Raw genomic sequence first — 16,894 nt, forward strand, 5'->3', positions numbered from 1 at the left:
TGATTCCCGGCTTCACTCTGATTTGGAGCACACTTCCTATTCTCTTTTAGCCTATGGTTCTGCATCTGTAGAAGTGGAAACAGAAACTTAGTTTGCAGGAATAGAGTGCCATGAAGATTTACTCTGCTGAAACAATGAATGCTGGACAGAACCTCACACAACCAGACCAATCCAAGGAGTTAGTTCCCACCTCCTTCCCCCTGCTGTATCCTTACCTCCCCCTCCCTCCCAATCTTCCCCTCCCCCTCCTCCCTTTTCCTCTCCTTTCCCTCCCTCCCCTCCCTCGTCTCTTATTCTCTTTCCTCCTTCTCCTCCCCTCCCTTTTCCCCTCCCCCCTCTTCCCCTCCTTGCCCTCCTTTTCCCTTCCCTTCCCCCCCTTCCTTTTCCTTCCCTTCCTCCCTCCCTCTCATTCCCTCTCTTCTTCCTCCCTTTCTCTCCTCCCCTCCCTCTCACTCCCTCTCTTCTCCCTCCCTTTCTCTCCTCCCCTCCCTCTCACTCCCTCTCTTCTCCCTCCCTTTCTCTCCTCCCCTCCCTCTCTTCTCTCATTCCTTCCCCTCCTTCTCCTCCCCCTTTCCCCTTCCCTCTTTCCCTTTCCGTCTTTTCTCCCTACACCCCATTCTTCCTTTCTTCTCTCCTTCCCTCCTATCCTTCTCTTCCCTTTAAGTTGCTTTTAATCGGAGTGTTTTATCACAGCAACAGAAAAGTAGCCGATGCAGGCGAAGGGAAGCCCTTCCTGTGGAATTACAGCTCTAACTGATCACGAGCCCCTGAGAGCTACAGCTGCTACATTTCAGCAATGGTCACACTGCCCACAGTTAGGACTTTCTCTTTGGTCAAATGCCATGGGACCTCTCGGTGAGAATGGACATTACCCTCAAAGACGGCCCCCTCTGTTTCCTCAGAGAGGTAGGAGGGCCAATGTCACCACAGATAGCAAATTAGAGAGAGCTCTGCACAGACCCTGGCTCACACAGAGTTCACCCATGCTCCAGACCTTGCTGGAGTAGGCCAGAGATGCCACATATCATGGCCCACCCCTGCAAGGCAGGGAGGGAGCTAACTAACCCTGGAACACAATTCCCAGATGGCTTCAAATCCCTTGGAAGAAGCTTGCAGAACACCGCCCAGCCAGAGACAATACTTTCTCAGCGTGACAGGAATTCAGTAAGTCCCATTTCACTAGGGCAGGGGACTGGTGTCTCAGCCCAGGTACTGTAGAATAGGAAAACCCTTCCTCACTACAGCTGTTCCCCAAGCCCAGGCCCTCCAATGTAGCAAATGCCTGAGCTGGAGCGCCAGAAACCCACCCTCAGGCAGTGAACTGCAGACCACCAGAAGCAGGAGACAAGAGAAGACCTGCCAGGCTTGGGGTCCTGGGCTAAAGGCATGGTATCCTATGGCAACTGCAAGTGTCATTAGGCACCACTACAATACAAAGGCCTAGTAAAGGTGGTAAATAAACAGTGGCTAACGTGGCGATGTCATTGCTGCTGTGACTTGCCTTAACGCTCTCTGCCCCATCACCCCCGGAACCCTCACAGACCCAACTTTCTCCAGGACTGACACCACAGAACTACCCACATGCATTCGCTCCTTATGGGGTGAAGCTTTTGTTCTGTGACTTGCCAATGCCAATAAACCTCCCACCATGCGCATGTGCCCTCATCCTCTCAAGTTACGCTACTGCCCCACCTCCAAAACACCTGGTCTTGATAGGGATACCTCATGCAGGAAGGAGTGTGGTGCCGCCAGGCACAGCGTAGTTAATGCTGGGCATCTGCAGCTTTTAGTAAATAACACCCTTTCCTCATTTTTGAGTTAAGCCCTGCTTTCCAGAAACATCTATCCTTTTGGGTTTTTTGTTTGTTTGTTTTGTTTTGTTGTTGTTTTTTGATTTTTTTCTTTTCTCCCCAGGATCCCTCAGAAACAGCCTACCTTCTTTTATCTGGGGCAATCATCCGAGTATGCGTCCGTTAACTCTTAGGTCTGAGTTACATGTTGAGTTCCCTGCCTGCCTGCCAATTTTGATGCCCATGGTCCTTCACATACAAGTAACTCATGAGACACAAGGCTGACGTGCAGACTCTTAGAATGACCTTCCAGTTTAGTTGCCTAGGTCTCCTCAGGATGACAAGATCTGGGCCAGTCCAGGATCAGACACACTGTGCTTCAAGTAATAGCCTCTTTTGTCCTCACTTTGCAATCTTAGACAAGTTCTTCAGCCTTCTTGGGGCTCAGTTTCTCCATCTGTTAAATGGGCTTCAAGATCCTCAGCTTGTGCTCGTACGAACTAAACAAGACAACGCGGGTAAAGAGACAGCCCAGCAAGCGGCAGGCATTGTTGTTCACAAGATGCTGCCTTTCTTGAAGGAGAGAGGGGCAGAGTCTGCAGCCCCTGGAGAACCAGGGAGGGGGCCAGGGTTCTGAGGTAAACTCATCCCAGGCCAGGCAGATAGAAAGACAATCTCGTGGCAAACAGCTGGAGCCCACCACTGCAGGTCTGGAGCCAAGTGCCAGCTCCACCCGTTCCAGCAAAGGGGCCTTGGGGTTGACATAGCGAGTGCCAAGCCTGGTGAGGCAGCTGCCAACTTTCCAGTTAGCCCAGATGTCTGTCTTATATGGAAACTCGAAAATATGGCCTCAATCAAAGTGGCTCTGGAGAGCTGTGTGTTCCCAGACTCTGGCGGGATACCCAAGAGACTCTGGGCTGGGATCTGTACGAACTCCCAAGGGGTCAGAAAGGCAGGGATTGGGCTACATCCCAGGGGTCACCGGGGGACATTCTGTATCCCTCAGTCTGAGTGGCATCCCTACTGGGTCTAGAATGACTTTGGGAATCATCTTCTTGAGGAATGGGGTTCTGAAATTCTTCTGGGAGGAGAGAATTGTCGGTGCCATCGGAGGAGAGCCTTCATGGTGGCCCTTTCGCTATTAGAAACAGTGGCATTCTGGTGACTAAATTCAACAGTCAGACTCAAAACCTCGAAAGACCAATGTGACCTTGGGAAGTCATGGAGTCATGCAGGGTCCTAGGCTTTCTGTTCTCTTACTCCCATGGTGACTTGATTCTGCTGAGGAAGACAAAGTTTTGCCCAGGAGACACGGTCTCCTGTTATTGGAGGAGAAATAAAAGCAAAGCCATTAAGGCTGGGAATGTTCTAGAATCCAGAAGTTCTGCTTTCCTTGTCGAGCAGCCCCCCAAGCTCACCCAGCAGCTCCTTTTGTTCTCCATTGCTCGCACAGTAGCTTGTTTGTCATGCCTACTTAGAGAAACGCCCCTGCCAGCCCTGGGGTAAGGCACGGAGCTAGATGTCCTGGCAAACTGTCAGCACAAACAAGTCTCCTAATGTCTCGCCCCTTCCCCGAGCGGTGCTCAGCTACACTTTCATGTGCTTGAAATGTTTACGTTGCCCTGTCTTTGTTAGTTCTTGCTCAGTATGCTGGAACGTTTGCCATCCCGGGGTCTGTACCCTGGTGCCCAGCTTGCTGAGCTGTGCCAAGCACTAAGGGTACGAGGTGGGGGCACCACAGAGATGGAGGGACAGAGCCGAGTTTTAAGTGTGCACGTGGAGAGGTTCGTTCCGTGCTCTGCGCCAAAACATACACAAAGCACCGCCATTTACAGGTCACGCAACTGATCCAGAGAGCTTCTCCCATGCCCACTGTGGCTGAGGTCCAGGCCCTGTCTGGTCAGAGCTGGCCAGCTCCATTGGAATCAGGGTCCTTGGTCAATCCGTGGGATAAGCTCATAAGAATGGCACACAGCCCATGCCATGAAGTGCGGGCCTTCTCACCCACTCCCACCTTCTAGGCGAGGACATCCTTCAGAAGTGGTTCCACAGACACTGTGCACATCAGTCCCTGCTGAGAGGAGCAGGCTAAGGCTCCTTCAGTAACACAGCCTGCATCTCTGCATCCTGAACATGCAGGACCCTATGCTCTTGCTTAAACGTGGCAACCAGTAAGTGTGACATTTAAAATTGATGAATATGGGACCCAGAGAGGTGGCTCAGCAGTAGATGCTTGCTGTCAAGCCAGATGACCTGAGTTCAGTCTCTGCAGTTCACACTGCAGAGGAGAGAACCAACTCCTGTAAGTTTTCCTCTGACCTAAACACACACACACACACACACACACACACACACACACACACACACACACACACACACACACTAAATAAATTAATGTTTAAATTTTTTAAACGAATAATCCAAGGTGCCTTATATTTTCCTTCCCACTAGCGTCCCCTGACAGGTCTTCTTCTTTAACTTCACTGTCCAGTTGAAGAACGGGAACTGACCTCAAGAACCCACACGGCCCTAGGTTTCCCCTGTCCCTATCAGGGACCTGCATGTCAAGATCTCAGGGTCATGCAGCACAGCCAAGCCTCAGATTCCTGGGGTTTGCGGACTCGCCCGAAGGATGGTTCTGAGAGCAGCTTGGACCTCAGCTGTGATGAAGGCAGGATTCTGGAGAGGCTCCTTCTAGAATCCTGTTTGTCTGCCACAGCTGTTGGCAGCCGGGCCTGCTTTCCCCCTCCATTGTCTCTCAGACTCCAGAGGCAACACCATGGCACCGTTCTGGCCTCAAACAAGCAGGAGCCTTGGAGGCCGCGTCCCTGGAACTGCCTCTTAGATGAACACTTACTGCTCCTTTCTAATACAATCCTACTAGGCCAGGGGTCCCTGAACAGCTCAGCCCTGTGGCCAGCACTCTGGCCAGCAGCAGGAGCAGCAACAGGAGCAGGAGCAGCAGCAGCAGGAGCAGCAGGAGCAGTAGGAACAGGAACAGGAACAGGAACAGGAACAGGAGCAGCAGGAGAAGCAGCAGCAGGAGGAGGAGGAGCAGGAGCAGCAGGAGCAGCAGGAGAAGCAGGAGAAGCAGCAGGAGGAGAAGAAGCAGGAGCAGAAGCAGGAGGAGGAGCAGCAGAAGCAGCAGCAGCAGCAGGAGCAGCAGCAGCAGCAGCAGGAGCAGCAGCAGGAGCAGCAGCAGCAGCAGCAGCAGCAGCAGCAGCAGCAGGAGCAGCAGCAGGAGCAGCAGCAGGAGCAGCAGCAGGAGCAGCAGCAGCAGCAGCAGCAGCAGCAGCAGCAGCAGCAGCAGCAGCAGCAGCAGCAGCAGCAGCAGCAGCAGCAGCAGCAGCAGCAGCAGCAGCAGCAGCAGCAGCAGCAGCAGGAGCAGCAGCAGCAGCAGGAGCAGGAGCAGGAGCAGCAGCAGCAGCAGCAGCAGCAGCAGCAGGAGCAGCAGCAGCAGCAGCAGCAGCAGCAGCAGCAGCAGCAGCAGGAGCAGCAGCAGGAACAGGAGCAGCAGCAGCAGCAGCAGCAGGAGCAACAGGAGCAGCAGCAGCAGCAGCAGCAGCAGAAGCAGCAGCAGCAGCAGCAGCAGCAGGCCTTAGCTGTCCCCAGCAGGGCTGATGCTGTGCAGGGGCCATCCTGTACGATGGACTGAGCATCTCTGCATGCCTCTCTCCAGGGGCCATTAGTCTCTTCTTGGTCTCGCCTACAAATGACATTTCCTTGGACTGCTAAATTCTTCCCTACTCCTTCGCCACCCTATCCCAATCATCCTTCATAGCTCATCCTTATGGTGCCTCCTCCATGAAGCTTTCCCTGATTCACCCACTTCAGCCAGTGCCCCCCACCCCTCCGTGTAGACAGCAAGGTGTGTGCAGCAGGAAAGCACCACATCTAAGGATGCCTTGGGCACCCTAAATTTGCATATTTATGAAGATGGCTCTGGTCACAGGGAAGGATCCCCATTCCCTAATCTGGGTAGGAGTAGCCCAGGACCTGTGAGTAGCCTGGCTACACTATCCGTCCCACACACTCGGCCCTGCTCCAGACGCTCAGCAGGTTCTGTATTTCTATTTTTGGTTCTTTTTTTTTCGGAGCTGGGGACCGAACCCAGGGCCTTGCGCTTCCTAGGCAAGCGCTCTACTACTGAGCTAAATCCCCAACCCCGGTTTTGTATTTCTAAAGCCGGCCACAGCCCCTGAGGCTTAGAGAGGGGAGGCACCGATATATCTCACCCTCCGTGGTCCACTCAGGGCCTCCGTACCCAATGTGTCTCAGTCAGTGATAACACTTGTTGGCTGAACCAAACATGGCATCTAGAAGTCCCAAGAGTTGGCTTGAGGAGGGAAAACAAGAAAAGCATGTGTGCATGTGCACATACATACACATACACACACACACACACACACACACACACACACACACACACACACACACACAATGTCCCTGAGTAAACTGATCTGTTTCTTCCTAAGGTTAGTTGGTCCCCTCTCCATTTCTTGAGGAGACATCATCGACATCACCATCATCATCGTCATTATCAACGTCGTCACCACCACCACCACCACCATCATCATCATCATCATCGTCATCATCGTCATCATCAATACACAGTTACCCTTCCCCCTCAGTATCTATGGGAGATCGATTCCAAAACTCTCCCAGATACTAAATTTTGTAGCTGCTCAAGTCTCTTATACAAAATGGCGTAATATATAGTCCATACATTGTCTCTCATATACTTTAAGTCATTCCTAGATTGATCATCATATTTGATACAGTGTAAATGATGAGCTAATCAGCATCATATACTTTTTAGGGAGAGTGACGAGAAGAGTCTTGTGTGTGTTCAGTAGAGACTCAGTTATCCAGTAAGCAGGGTGTGAGGTAAACGAGACCCGCGTGGCTACTGTAGACAGCTGAGGCTCCCAGTGTGATGAGAAGAATCAAAGCACAGGGCCGCACAGCTGGCACCTCGTTTTGTGTGGGCTCAGCCTCGGGCTCTGCCAGAAGCAAATTTGAGGTTTGCTTTTTGGGGAACTTGGATTGTCTTTCAAATATGTTTTTAAAAATTAAATACATTCTTACTTATTTTTGTGTGCGGGCATGTGTATAGGTGTGCGTGTGAAAGTGTCACCGCGGGCATGTGGGGAAGTCAGCTCTTCCACCATGTGAGACTCAGGGATTGAACTCCAGTTGTCAGTGTAGGGCCAGGAGCCTTTCCTGGCTGAACCGTCTCTCTGGCCCTGTCCTTCAAATATTTTTGACCCAAGATTGGTTGAATCTGCAGTCACAGGACTGTAGATATGGAGGCCCAGCTATAACATATACCATGCAGTCTCCACAACAACTCTGTGAGGCGACACTCATCCTTCAGTGCCAGACTTCACAGGAGAGGGGACCAAGGCAGAGAGAGGTAGGTAAGCAGAGCAGAGGCTGGCTCCTGGCATGGGTGGACCACAAGGCCTTCTCCAGGGCTTCACAGAAGCACACTGTCCTGGGAGGCCATCGGCACTTACTTTTAGTGTGGAAAATGCAATTCACAGCTCCACTGCTGTGCCCGATGCTGGGAGCAGCCCTGCCCCTCCTGACTTTGGGCTCTGCTCCAGGCCCCCCACAAAACCAGCTCCTAGAGCTGGCTGCCAGACAACACGCATGCCAGTCCAGGCCCAGGAATGAGGGAGGCCTGGGGGGAAAGGCAGGTTGGGTAGGCGGGAGCCATGCTCACACACAGGCACCTGGTCACCTCTCCCAGGCGTTGGACTAAGGCTTCTGGGAGCAGTGTGAATGATTTTCTGCTCACTGGATCCTCAGTGCTTGACACAGAAGAGGCATCCAGCCAATATCTGCTGATTGACTGACTGACTGAATGACTGACTGACTGACTGACTGACTGAATGAATGAATGAATGAATGAATGTGTGCTGAGTTTTACCCCATCATCCAAAGGGAATGAGGAACTGAGGCTCCTCAACACAAAGTTGAAGGTGTTTGGGGACAGGAACTCAACTCTCGATCAGTAGGGGGGAGGAGGTGGAAGAGGAAGAGGAGGAAGAAGAGGAGAAAGAGGAGGAAGCCCGAGGACCTCAGAGAAAGGAGAGGGAGACATTCTGGGTCCTGGGGCCTAGGCAAAGATATACGTGAGAATGTGGAGGGGGTCCGTCATAGTCTGAAATCCCTACAATATACTGCAAAATAGAGGTCCCCCAGACTATCGGGTTGAACAGAGACCCAGTGCCTGGGCAGATGGGCTGAACTGGCCAAGGTGTTGGGGGGACTCGTTGAGGTACATCTGGAAATATGGCCTGGCCTTGGGAACAGCCTGGGTGGTGACAGATGGAGACAGTCTCCCCTAGTCCTCCATCTTGAAACCAGTACTCACCTGGTCTGGGTGGGCATGGGGCACAGGAGGTCACCCCCCAGAAGGTCCCCACACTGCCACAGCAGTCTTCCTGAGAAGTCAGCTCCCCTAGGGGGTTAGCACACTGGAAAAGAGACCAGAGACAACTGTGACACTTACTGTCCATGCACCAAGGGTCCTAGGCTCAACTCGCAGAAAGTTAATGTTTTGCTGAGACCAATTTCTAGGCTTCCTTAGACTGCAGGAACTAAAGACGGCTCTTCTAATGGGGGACTTCCTTGGTCCCCTTCTGTGTGACTGGCACTCGCTGACAGGTACTACACTCAGCTCAGGGAGGAGACCCAGCCTCTCTCCATGCAGCACCCCTCTCCTTCTTAGACAGGGTCTCTGTAGCTTAGGCTAGCCTTGAATGCACTGTGTAGCCAAGGATTGCCTTGAGTTTCCGATCCTCCTGCCTCTGACTCCTCAGTGGTGGAGTTACAGGTAGGCACCACTATGTCTGGTTTATGTGGTGCTGGGGATCAAAGTGGGGCCTTCTGCATATGAGACAATCACTCTGCCAAGTGACAGCCCCAGCCCGTTAGGCACTTTTATGCCCTGGATTTTTCCATATGCGAAATGGAAGTTTCTGCAGACACATTCCACAAGGACAAGGAAGAAGTCCGGCCTGGGCAACCATAGCTGTTCCTGAAGGCCTGAGGCAGAGACTTCGTTCTCACCTGTCCATTCACCGTGCTCAGGTAACACTGGCCCAGAAGTCCATAATGCCTGGACGGCACTGGTGGTGGCCGAGGGGCCTCTCCAGCCCGAGTGGGTATGCTGTTGCTGGCCCAGTGGCTGTGGCCTGAGCTGCCATGGGGGCGATGAGAGGCTCTGGTCTCCACACTGTTGTCCTCTAGCACAGGGTCCACCTCACCCCGGACCCGGGCCACCTGGTGGATCTGCACGGAGGCCTCAGGCGGGTGGTGAATTTGCACCTTCACCAGCGAGGGGTTCACAGAGGCTGGGCAGAAGGGTTGGGGTCAGAGCTGAGAAACAGACTCCTAACCTCACTTTTCTGCCCTTAGGAAGAGCGACCACCACCGTAAGTTAGGCAGGCTCCAGACTGGGTGCCTCTCCAAACGCCCCCTTCCATTTCTTTGCCTGTCCGTGTAACCAGAACAATGCCCCACCCCCAGCCCGGGACAGGAGGGAGTGGTAACTCCTCCTCATGGAAAGCTCTGCATCAGAAACTGTGGTTCCTCCTGATTCTGCCTCCTCTGTGGTCTTGTGAAGCCCTGAGTGCCATTAAACCAGTGAAACCCATGGAATACCTTAGGGTCACCCCGCCCATCCTATCGTCATAGGCACTCCGGGCTCATGGGTCCCAGCCCAACTCCTATAGGATTCTGTGCGCTAGAATCTTTGATTTGCCTTACAGAAGGCAAGGAAATGTAATACATGCTGAGTCCCCCCACCCCGCCCATTCCCCCTCTATTGCCCAGGCTGGGGGTTGGGGTGGGGTAGGCTCCATTAGTTGCTTTGTCTTCCCCGGCAAAGGTTAAGGGTCACACGCACGGAGGAACTCCAATGGAATGGGAGGTAGAAATGCGGGGAGTGAAATGGAGACCTGTCCCCATCCAGCATAGAAATGGTGACAGCACACGCCCTACCTGGTGCACCTCCCAGGCTGCCTGCCCGGACTGCTGCCACTCACCGAGCTGGTTGGAGAGAGGCAGCATGAAGGTGGATTGCTTCAAGGGCCCTTCCAGCAGGGCTCTGTGCTGGGAGCCTCGCCCTGGAGGCTCCCTGTCTGGCTGTGGGACAGGCAGATGGCAGAACTTCCCTGTAGAGTTGGCTGGACACCAGCACTCGTCCCGGCCAATGCAGCGGCCTCCATTCAGGCAGGGGATTTGGCAGAAATCTACAACAACACTCGAGGTGATTGGCAGCTGACCTCCAGTTGGTGACACAAGCAGGGGAGTGGTACACTAAATCTGGGGGACTTGGAGGGTGTGGCACCCCTTTGAAATGCATGGACCTTCTTTGAAGCCCTGGCATAAAGGCAAGCAGAAAAGCTCCCCCACGCCACCATCCCCAGTGTCTCTCCAGCCCACCACAATGATCTAGAACACAGGCAGAAGCATGGTTCTTCTCTATCTAACTTGGACTCAGAGAGGTTGTGTGACTTGCTTGGAGCCACACAGCCAAGCTGGGGACAGAGGTGGGATAAGACTTTATTTCCTCCCTGCTGTGACAGAACTGTAGGTCAGCACCCCCAACCACCACCACCACCACCACACCAAGACCATCTGTGGAAAGGGAACTCACAGATACGGAAGCCAGATTTGGGGTCATGCCCATGGCCGCCCTGACTGTACAGGGTGGTGGTGTCACCCTTCTCACAGCTGTTGGCACAGCGGCCCCGGGCACAGGTCTGCTTGCAGATAGTGGGAGTGAAGACGACCTTGATCTTCTTGATTTTCTCGGTGAGGTTCAGCCCTGCAGAGAGAGGACTTGGGTCCTGGACAGAGCCACACATAGTCCTGACCTCCAGGCCTTTGGGATAAAGGGTACATCCTACAGCATCTTCTAAGACCTGGACACCAGGTCTGTGGTTAAGGTAGAGCAATGGTCTTGAGAAGCACCCAGATGTGCTCCTCCATGCTTTGTGCACACTGACATATCCTACTGCAAGAAGAACCACTCAAAACTATGTTGGCCATTCTCATGTGTCTAACGGAATATTCCATTCCACAGTTGGACCGAGGTGGGGAGACATCTAGGGCACCCATCGTTACACAGACAAAAAGTGCAGAGCCAGGCTCTGAGCACAAGGGTAGGGAGTGGAACACAGCTCCAGCAGGGAGAGAGGGAGTTTCCTAAGGGAAATAACGGGGAGATAAGGTCTGAGGAACGGTTAGAGTCAGGACTGGGGGGTCTAGTTACCAGCTTCATTTAGCAGGGTGTGGGGAAGCCAGCAAAACACCAGGGAGGAAGTGAGGGCTGTAGGCATGACAGTGTGCATGGCGGTGTGTGTCCAGAAACACCGGGGGTTTCCTATCAGAGTTTGCAGAAAGCGTCATGTGGAAGTGTGTGGGTCAAAGAGTTGAGGCCCCCAGCTGGATAGGAAAGAAGCAAAGGCCTTCAGAGACCACAGAGCAGGAGACGTCAGACAACAGTCAAGGTCCTGGGGTCTCAGTAGGAGCCACATCCAGATGGATTAGTTCGGGACCCTGGGACTCGGCACAAAGCGAGTGCACGAATACTGGTCGTTGGTTGGCTGGAAAAGTGAAGGGCAAAGTGACAGCTGAGTGCCCTGAGAGCGAAGGCAAGAACAGGTTCGGTTTAGATGCTCTGCTCTCCCAGGTCCAGAGGCAGAGCAGCCTTACCCCAGGGGTGTGAGAGATGGTTCATGTGTGCTGCCTGTTGGCTGCTGTCTCTCAGCTCAAGTCCTGGTCCTGAAGGCAAAGCATTGGACATCAGTTGGCCATTGGTACCAGTGGCCGGATAACGACGAACTGTTCTGGACAGTCCTGCATGCTGCTGCAGGGGGCGGGTCTGGCTGAGGGTCCTGTGGAGACAAGCATGGCCCTGGAGTTCGAATCCCAGGAGCAGCATCTCTCTGCCCTCTGCCCTCTGCCCTCTGGCTGCACTTGGCCCAGCACTTGCTCTGGAAGAACACTCTCCATTAAGATGCCACCCCATACATGGCTCACCCCTGGGTGTATAAGTGCCCAGATAAAAGGACCAGGAGAGGCCAGTCTTCTATGGGGGGAGGATCTAATCCTATTAGAACCTTCAGGAGAGCCAGCCTCTCTGAGCCTCAGGACCTTTGACGGCAACATGAAGCAGCATCGGACTGTCTGGTAGCCCTGACATTCTAGGAGTCTTTGAGAGCCCACTTAGGAGCCAGCCCAGCACTGAGACCACGGTATGTGCCAGAGCCCTGCTATTTTCATCCACTAGTACTGAGGATAAATCCCAGGACCATGCGCACGCTAGAGTGCTAGCAAGGACTCTGTCACTACTACGGCCCCAGCCTTGCCTAAAACATTTTATTTTGTAGCTTGGCCCAGTTTGGCCTCAAGTTCACTGTCCTCCTGCCTCAGCTCGCAGTGCTGGGATTACAGATATGCCTCATTACACCTACCCCTGCCACATCTCCATATGACCCTTTATGTAAATTATTATGTGGAACTGATGAGCAACAAATAAATAGTCACAGATCATTCAGGGGCAGAGCCTAGATCCTATCTCCCGATTAATTAATATAAAAGAATAGAAGAACCAAAAACAATAACAATAATAATGCAAGAACGTATCCAAAGAGAAAAATGAATTCATCTTTCATCCCAACACGGCAGACACTTCCACCTGTTTTCTTTCAACCTTTGCTCACAGATGTGACTTTATAAGATTATCATCAGCTACAGATGCAATTTAAATGTTTTCACTTAACATTACACCCTACTTTATACAAAGACACATTTATTTTCCCTGCCCTGTGGCAGCTGAGCTGAATCACAGCTCAGAGACAGGCTCCTATTGCAATGTTAGATTATTGGTTTTCGCCCTGGAAAGTCTCTCACGTATGATATATTGTCTCCCGTTAAAATATTCCTTTAGGGCCACTGAGATGGCTCAGTGGGTAAAGGCACTCCTCACCAGGTCTGACCACCTAAGTTCGATTCCACGTGGTGGAAGAAGATGCCTCTCTTGTCCTCTGGCCGCCACAAGCATGTCACGCCCCCACACAAATAAATAACCGTAAAAGAATTTAACTATTCTTTTGGGGGACTCATTGCTCATCTTATACATTTGGTATTTTATGTGTGTTTATGGGTGTGCACAGTTGTGTGCAGCTGCATGTGCACATATGTGTATGTGTGTGGAGGTCAGAGTTTGACACCGGTGTCTTTCTCACCTACTTTCCAGCTTATTTTTTGAGATAGGTTCTCTCGCTGAACCTAGAGGTTACCAGTTGTGCTAGCATGGCTGGCCATGAAGCCCAAGCTAGCATACAGAGCCCAAATTCAGTAGTGTAGATGATGTGATGTTGATGTTGATGGTGGTGGTGGTGGTGGTGGTGGTGGTGGTGGTGGTGGTGGTGGTGGTGGTGGTGGTGGTGATGGTGGTGATGGTGGTGGTGGGGGTGATGGGGGTGGGGGGGATGGTGGTGGTGGTGGTGGTGATGGTGGTGGTGGGGATGGTGGTAATGGGGATGGTGGTGGTGATGGTGGTGATGGTGGTGATGGTGGTGGTGGTGGTGGTGATGGTGGTAGTGGTGGTGGTGGTAATGGTGAAGGTGGTGGTGATAGTGGTGATGGTGGTGGTGGTAGTGGTAGTGGTGATGGTGATGGTGGTGGTGGTGGTGATGGTGATGGTGGTGATGTCATGATGATGACACCTAAGACAGATCTTCTATCTCCTCTTCCCTAGAGCTGGAACTCTAGAGTCAGGGGTGTGGCCCCACACCTAGCCTTTTTGTTCCCATGATGCTTAGGACTGAACTTGGCTTCTCTTGCTTGTGTAGTAAAGCACTTCAGCAAGTGAACCATTTCCCCAGCCCTGAGAGTTCTTAATAAGAACTTTATATGATTGAAAATCTCTTTAACAATAAACGTTTTGAAAGCAGCTATGACATTCGGGTTAACTCAATTCCTCAGGCTACCAAGACTGTACCAAAGATTGCGAATGTCTTCAGCTTTAAGATACTTTGGTGTATTGTTTTCTGAAGGGGATCATGTCAAAACATTTAAGTGTCACAGTGTATACATTTATCAAACATCACATTGAACTCCATTCATATACACAACATTATGGGGTTTTTTTTATTAGTTAAAATCTAAGGGGGCTGGAGAGTTAGTTCAGTGGTTAAGAGCACTGGGTGCAGGGTGGGGGGAAACCCAGGGGGCCCCGCCCTCTCAGAGAAGGGGAGGGGGAGGGAGGGAGGAACTCTGTGAGGAGGGACTGGAAAGGGGGCAGTGTTTGGGGTGAAAAGGAAGGAAGGAAGGAAGGAAGGAAGGGAAAGAGGGAGGGAGGAAGGGTGGAAGGGAGGAAGGAAGGGAGGGAGAGAGGGAGGGAGGGAGGGTGGAAGGGAGGAAGGGAGGAAGGGAAGGAGCAAGCAAGCATTGGCTGCTCTCCAGAGGACCTGAGTCCAATTCCCAGCATCGACATGGTGGTTCACACCATGGGAATGGATGCCCTCTTCTGGCTGATGCTGTCTTCTGTCACGCAGGCATACATGCAAATGGACTGTTCATATACATCAATAAATAAATCTTTAAAAATGTTACAGTGGGTTTAAAGCTTAATAAAATGCCAAAAATATATCACATGGAGCACATGCTCATTAGTGTAGCTTATAACTGTAATTACTGTTGTAATGTCATTGTTATTGAGAGTCTGCTAAATAGTCCAGGCTAGCCCAATAATTCTACTTTTCCTTTTGAGAACTGGGGTTGCAGGCATGCACTCCCTGTTACTCTGGGCCTTACTGCTAGATTTTGTAACATGTTAATTGAACAAGCATAATAGAGATGCTTTAATGTTGCTTTTCCCTCCTTTCTCAATTTTAATTTTTAAAAAAGATTATTTTTGCATGTATATGTGTATGGCTGTGTTTGGGTATGTCCATGAGAATACAGTCGCCTGCTGAGACCAGAGGCATTATATATCTGGAGCTGAGGTTATGGATGATTGTGAGCCACCCGTAGGTGCTGGGAACTGAACTTGGGTCCTCTGTAAGAACAATATGTGCTCCTAACAGCTTAGCCATTTCTCCAACCCTCTCTTCTTAAAAATACTTGAGCTTGGAATTTTGTTCATGACTGTATTTATGGCTTGTCCTTTGACAACTGTTTGAATTGTTTATCTCATAAACTCGAACAGATTCTCAACGTGTTTGTTATTAGACTGCCTCTCTTGTAAACACCCTAGTGTTCTGACAGTGGTATGAGCCACTGTATATACAACAACATCTGGACCATGGTGGGTGTGAGGACATGTGAATGTGGAAGTTAAAAGGGGCTAAAGACTCAGCCGACATTAGACATTAGCTAAACCAACACGCTGGGATTCCAGAGAGACCACCCTGACTCCAAAACGCGTGTTCTGGGTCAGCCCATGGAAGTCAGCCTTGAGTCCTACTCCTTACCTCCCCATTGGATTCTGGGCCCTTACAGGATGTGGTCTGGGACCCTAGCCCCCTCCTACACCAGAGCAGTTGGCTCCATGAGCTCAAGCCATGACCTCTCTGATGACTGGAGCTAGTTTTGGACAATGTCAGAGCCTGGTCATCTCTTTCTCTTTTTCTTTTTTTCGGAGCTGGGGACCAAACCCAGGGCCTTGCGCTTGCTAGGCAAGCGCTCTACCACTGAGCTAAATCCCCAACCCCGAGCCTGGTCATCTCATCTACCCTAGGACCTACCCCAGGACCTGCCCTACCCACTATGGCACAAGCCTTGGTTCCTGGAAATCTCAATGCAGCTCCTTCTAGAACCATCAGCAATAAACCCTCTTCCCGTTTCCCATGTTTAAGGGTCTGAGTAGGAGAGGTCCTGTTAGTCATGCGGAAGTTCTAAGAGTGATAATGATCTAGAATTGAGGACTCAAACCTCAGTCCCCTTCCTCTCAGGATTCGCCTAGCATAGTCCTATCCATCCAAAGCAAACTCCTTCCAAGGCTTCCAAGAGACTGCCCAAGAGAGCTGTGTGGAAGCTGGTGTTATTTTAAGCTTCAAACATCTTCAGGGCCAGTTGAATTACTTCTCAGAGAAGAACTCTGGGTAGCCAATCCTGCTTCCCCTACTTGTAGAGAGGAGCTGACTGCTTAGAGGGAAAAGGAAGGAGTTTGAAACAGAAGGAAACTAATTTGGCCTCTTCCCAGCAGTGTAACTGTGGGGCATTCCTTAGCCTCTCTGAGCCACATCATACTCAACAGCAAAACAGGGTCAGGAGTATCTTCCCTGAGTGGTTGAGAGGCCTGGGAGAATAGATTGTTTTACTGATCATTTTATTAATACAAGTGAATGCCCACAAGACAAAAAGTATGTCAGGATTTTCCAAAGTGCATGCAGAAAAGGACAGAACAGGGTTAGCTACAATTTGGATTAAACATCTCCACACGACCCCACACCTAACCCAAGAAGAAAATATGACAGAGCCATTTAAAATTCTTCTCCGTCTAAAAGAAAGAAGAAAAGAGAGTGTGTTGTCCAAGCATCCTGACACGTAAAGGGCCAAGGGTCCAATCTTTTCTAAGACACTGCTTTTTAACATTCAGAGACCCTCTCCTAAACCCAACTCACTGTCATCCACTGATGTGACAGAGCTAAAAGACAAAAGGCCCATAAACTGCTCTGCCCTTCTGTGCCCCAGAGAGCCCTCAGACTGCAGGGAGAGCGAGGGCAGCAGCCTCTTGGCTCACCCGTGGCTTCCATAACCACAGGCATCTGGGCTGAGATGGAGACAGGGAGCTGGGAGTTCATCCCAGCCACCCAACCTTGCTAACTGTGCTTGTCCTTAAACACTCCACAACTTGAGTGTTGTTGTGTATGCTGCCTTGGCCAATGGCTATGAGACATTAAGACAAGGCCCGGCACCATGTTTGAGCCAGTGCTGCCTTCAAGAACCACTGAATGGTGGCTACCAAGGAGCCTCAGTAAGAAGGTGGTAGTCAGGGGTTGGGGATTTAGCTCAGTGGTAGAGCGCTTGCCTAGCAGGCGCAAGGCCCTGGATTCGGTCCCCAGCTCCAAAAAAAG

General features: G+C 51.5%; 1 protein-coding gene across 3 annotated transcripts in view; it reads right to left on the reverse strand.

The window, feature by feature from the left end:
* Ltbp2 (latent transforming growth factor beta binding protein 2) overlaps positions 1–16,894 on the reverse strand; it is a 92,385-nt gene that overhangs the window by 38,072 nt on the left and 37,419 nt on the right. For all 3 annotated transcript variants that reach the window (XM_032908140.1, XM_032908142.1, XM_032908139.1), the window contains exons 4-8: positions 11,523–11,704; positions 10,462–10,632; positions 9,848–10,054; positions 8,871–9,154; positions 8,173–8,275 (exon numbers count right to left, since the gene is read on the reverse strand). In XM_032908140.1, the coding sequence (XP_032764031.1) occupies positions 8,173–8,275; positions 8,871–9,154; positions 9,848–10,054; positions 10,462–10,632; positions 11,523–11,704 (947 nt within the window). The remainder of the gene's footprint in view (positions 1–8,172; positions 8,276–8,870; positions 9,155–9,847; positions 10,055–10,461; positions 10,633–11,522; positions 11,705–16,894) is intronic.

Source organism: Rattus rattus, chromosome 7 (genome assembly GCF_011064425.1).
Source record: "Rattus rattus isolate New Zealand chromosome 7, Rrattus_CSIRO_v1, whole genome shotgun sequence".
In the NCBI taxonomy this organism is placed as follows: domain Eukaryota; kingdom Metazoa; phylum Chordata; class Mammalia; order Rodentia; family Muridae; genus Rattus; species Rattus rattus.